This window comes from Poecilia reticulata, linkage group LG19 (assembly GCF_000633615.1).
Source record: "Poecilia reticulata strain Guanapo linkage group LG19, Guppy_female_1.0+MT, whole genome shotgun sequence".
Taxonomy (NCBI): domain Eukaryota; kingdom Metazoa; phylum Chordata; class Actinopteri; order Cyprinodontiformes; family Poeciliidae; genus Poecilia; species Poecilia reticulata.
The window spans coordinates 95,241-98,345 of NC_024349.1; the positions used below are offsets into that span (position 1 = coordinate 95,241).

General features: G+C 54.9%; 1 protein-coding gene across 1 annotated transcript in view; it reads left to right on the plus strand.

The window, feature by feature from the left end:
• Nucleotides 1-3,105, plus strand: part of trrap (transformation/transcription domain-associated protein) — a gene marked incomplete at its 5' end in the record, with an annotated part of 63,080 nt that overhangs the window by 24,694 nt on the left and 35,281 nt on the right. Inside the window, 5 exons of the mRNA XM_017310672.1 lie at nt 160-288; nt 431-697; nt 764-970; nt 2,528-2,686; nt 2,938-3,102. Of these exons, the coding sequence (XP_017166161.1) occupies nt 160-288; nt 431-697; nt 764-970; nt 2,528-2,686; nt 2,938-3,102 (927 nt within the window). The remainder of the gene's footprint in view (nt 1-159; nt 289-430; nt 698-763; nt 971-2,527; nt 2,687-2,937; nt 3,103-3,105) is intronic.

Consider the following 3,105-nt stretch of genomic DNA (forward strand, 5'->3'; position numbering starts at 1 on the left):
GCACAAAACATGCTTCTGCAACAGAACGCAGCACAAAGCTTGCTTCTGCAGCAGAACGCAGCACAAAACATGCTTCGGCAGCAGAACGCGTCTCCTCATGTGTCCCAACGCCTCACCATTAGACTCTTACTGCAGCAAGCGCCCCCTGTTGGTCCCCAGGTGCTGCAGCACATCCTGAACCCGGCCTTCCTGCACAGCTTTGAGAAGGGGGAGGGCGAGCAGCTGCTGGGGCCCCCCAACCCTGAGGGGGACAATCCCGAGAGCATCACCAGCGTCTTCATCACCAAGGTAACCACCGGTGCACTTCTGCATCAGACCAGTAAAGGCGGAAGGAAAGATTCAGCTGATCCTCCCCTCGTTAAAGTACTGCTGAGTTTAGTCAACAACACGGTTTGACCCGGTTTGACCCGCTGTGTTGCTCTGTATCCAGGTTCTGGACCCGGAGAAGCAGGCGGACCTGCTGGACTCGCTGCGGATCTGCCTGCTGCAGTTCTCCACCCTGCTGGTGGAGCACGCCCCCCACCACATCCACGACAACAACAAGTCCCGCAACAGCAAGCTGCGGCGCCTCATGACCTTCGCCTGGCCCTGCCTGCTGCCCAAGGCCTGCGTCGACCCGGCCTGCAAGTACAGCGGCCACCTGCTGCTGGCTCACATCATCGCCAAGTTCGCCATCCACAAGAAGATCGTCCTGCAGGTCAGTGCCGGCCCGGCCCGGCCGAGCCGACACCGGCCCGACCCTCACCTACCCGTCTGCCTCCAGGTGTTCCACAGCCTGCTGAAGGCCCACACCATGGAGGCGCGCGCCATCGTCCGCCAGGCCATGGCCATCCTGACGCCTGCCGTGCCGGCCCGCATGGAGGACGGCCACCAGATGCTGACCCACTGGACCCGCAAGATCATCGTGGAGGAGGGCCACACCGTGCCGCAGCTGGTCCACATCCTGCACCTCATAGTGCAGCACTTCAGGGTGAGCAGGAGCGTCTGTCACCAATTTAAAAAAGGAAATAAGCAACATTTTCACCAAATTCTCTTTTTTCTGCTAAATTATTGAATAAATATCATCAGAGATGAGTTCATCCTTCATGGAGCTTCTTTAGAAATCTGGACTGTGGATGCTAACATTAGCATTAGCTGCTACGTGTTAGCATTCAGATGCTACTTTAGGCTAGCATAACTTTACTGATAGGCTAAGTGCTGTTAGCACAACATGAACAACACAACGTTGTTCTCCAGGGTCCAATCAGATCGTTTAGAAGCAGAAACTCCCCCAGTGGGACCAGAGGAGCTTCTTCATTACTGTTAGTAGATCCAGCAGACTGGATCTACTGGATCTACTGGATCTACTGGATCTACTGGTCTGGAGGAACTGCATGCCAGTAACTGCCACGGCCCAGTGAAATGAACTGCATCGTTTCTGTTGAGCAGGATGCTCTGGTATTCAGACAGGATGAGGCCAGAACCTCGGTTCTGTTCTGACCCAATCACTGGAACGAACACAGCTTCCTGTCTCTCTGCTCCCATCACCCGCCCCCCCCCCATGAGGCGGGACGCTCTTCCTTCAGCTCCTCTTCCTCCTGACAGGCGGCTCTCTGGGCCAGATGACTGATCTAATGTAATCACATCAGCATAATTGCACTGAAGAGGAGATAATGACGCACAGATGAGTGTGTGTGTGTGTGTGTGTGTGTGTGTGTGTGTGTGNTGTGTGTGTGTGTGTGTGTGTGTGTGTGTGTGTGTGTGCGTGTGCGTGTGTGTGCGTGTGCGTGTGTGTGCGTGTGCGTGTGTGTGTGTGTGTGAGATAAAGTCATAGAGAGATGGCGTCTCTGTTTGTGGATGTGATGGACAGAGCTGCAGAGTTCTGCTCCATCAGCTGTAATTACCCTCAGAGTGAGAAGCTCTAATGTCCTCTGACATGGACACTTTGTCTCCTCTGGGTCTCCGTGTTCGGCCCAGTGTGTTCGGCACAGGCTGATGGTCCGGTCGACCCGGTTCTACTGGAACCAGAACATCTGCTCCACCTCCAGCTGCTCTGAGTCAAACCAACCTGTTCCCCTCCTGGCCTGTGGGGGCGCTGCACCAAGAACCACTGAAGGAAACGACACTAAAACCTCTGAAGACACTGAGAGCAACTTCCTTCTTCACCAGATGGAAACAAGATGGAGGATTTTAGCGGTTGGAGGATTTCTCTTTAGGCTAAAGACCAGGAGCCATTTCTGCTGCTAGCGCCAGGCTAACACGTTAGCTTTGGTTGGATTTACCCAGAATGCCCTGTTCCGTAGTCCACTTCCTGCTTCTGGAGCGGTCTCCAGAGTCCAGTTCTCGTCTGCAAATCTTCGCTGCCATTTTGGACGTCTATATTTTAACTGGAACCAGAAAACATTTAGAATTTTTATCTGTAAATCTGTGGGATTAAATAAATCCTACCTGATGCAGAGCCCAGCAGCAGCCTTCCTCCCGGCGGGCCCTCAGCATCACAGAGGCGTTCTGCCGTGGCCGTGCTCACCCTCTGTCTGTGCTGCTGCAGGTGTACTACCCGGTGCGCCACCACCTGGTGCAGCACATGATCAGCGCCATGCAGCGGCTGGGCTTCACGCCCAGCGTCACCATAGAGCAGAGGAAGCTGGCCGTGGACCTGGCTGAGGTCGTCATCAAGTGGGAGCTGCAGAGGATCAAAGACCAGCAGGTGAATATTAATATCCACATCTTCTACCTGAGAGCGATGGCGCCGAGTCGCTAACTGGTTTACTGCAGAACGAAGAGAAAACTGATTACGGTTTGATTAGCCGTCATCCTGCCTGTTTGGTCCTGAATGCTGCTTCATCTGTTTCCCGATTAGAACTTTGCTCAAACAAACAATAAAATCATAAAACCAGACAAAGCATCAGATGTGCCCTGTTGACCTCTGACCCTTCGCCGTCCTGCTCTCTCTGTCAGCCGGAGTCCGAGTCCGAAGCCACGGCCGGCGAGGGAACCAGCGGCGGCGCCGTGAAGAGGGGCCTGTCTCTGGAACCGGCCGGCACCGGGCAGGACGTCAAGCGGTTCCGGACCGCAGCCGGCGCCGCGTCCACGGTCCGTTTAGTTTCATCTGTCCAGCCGTCTGTG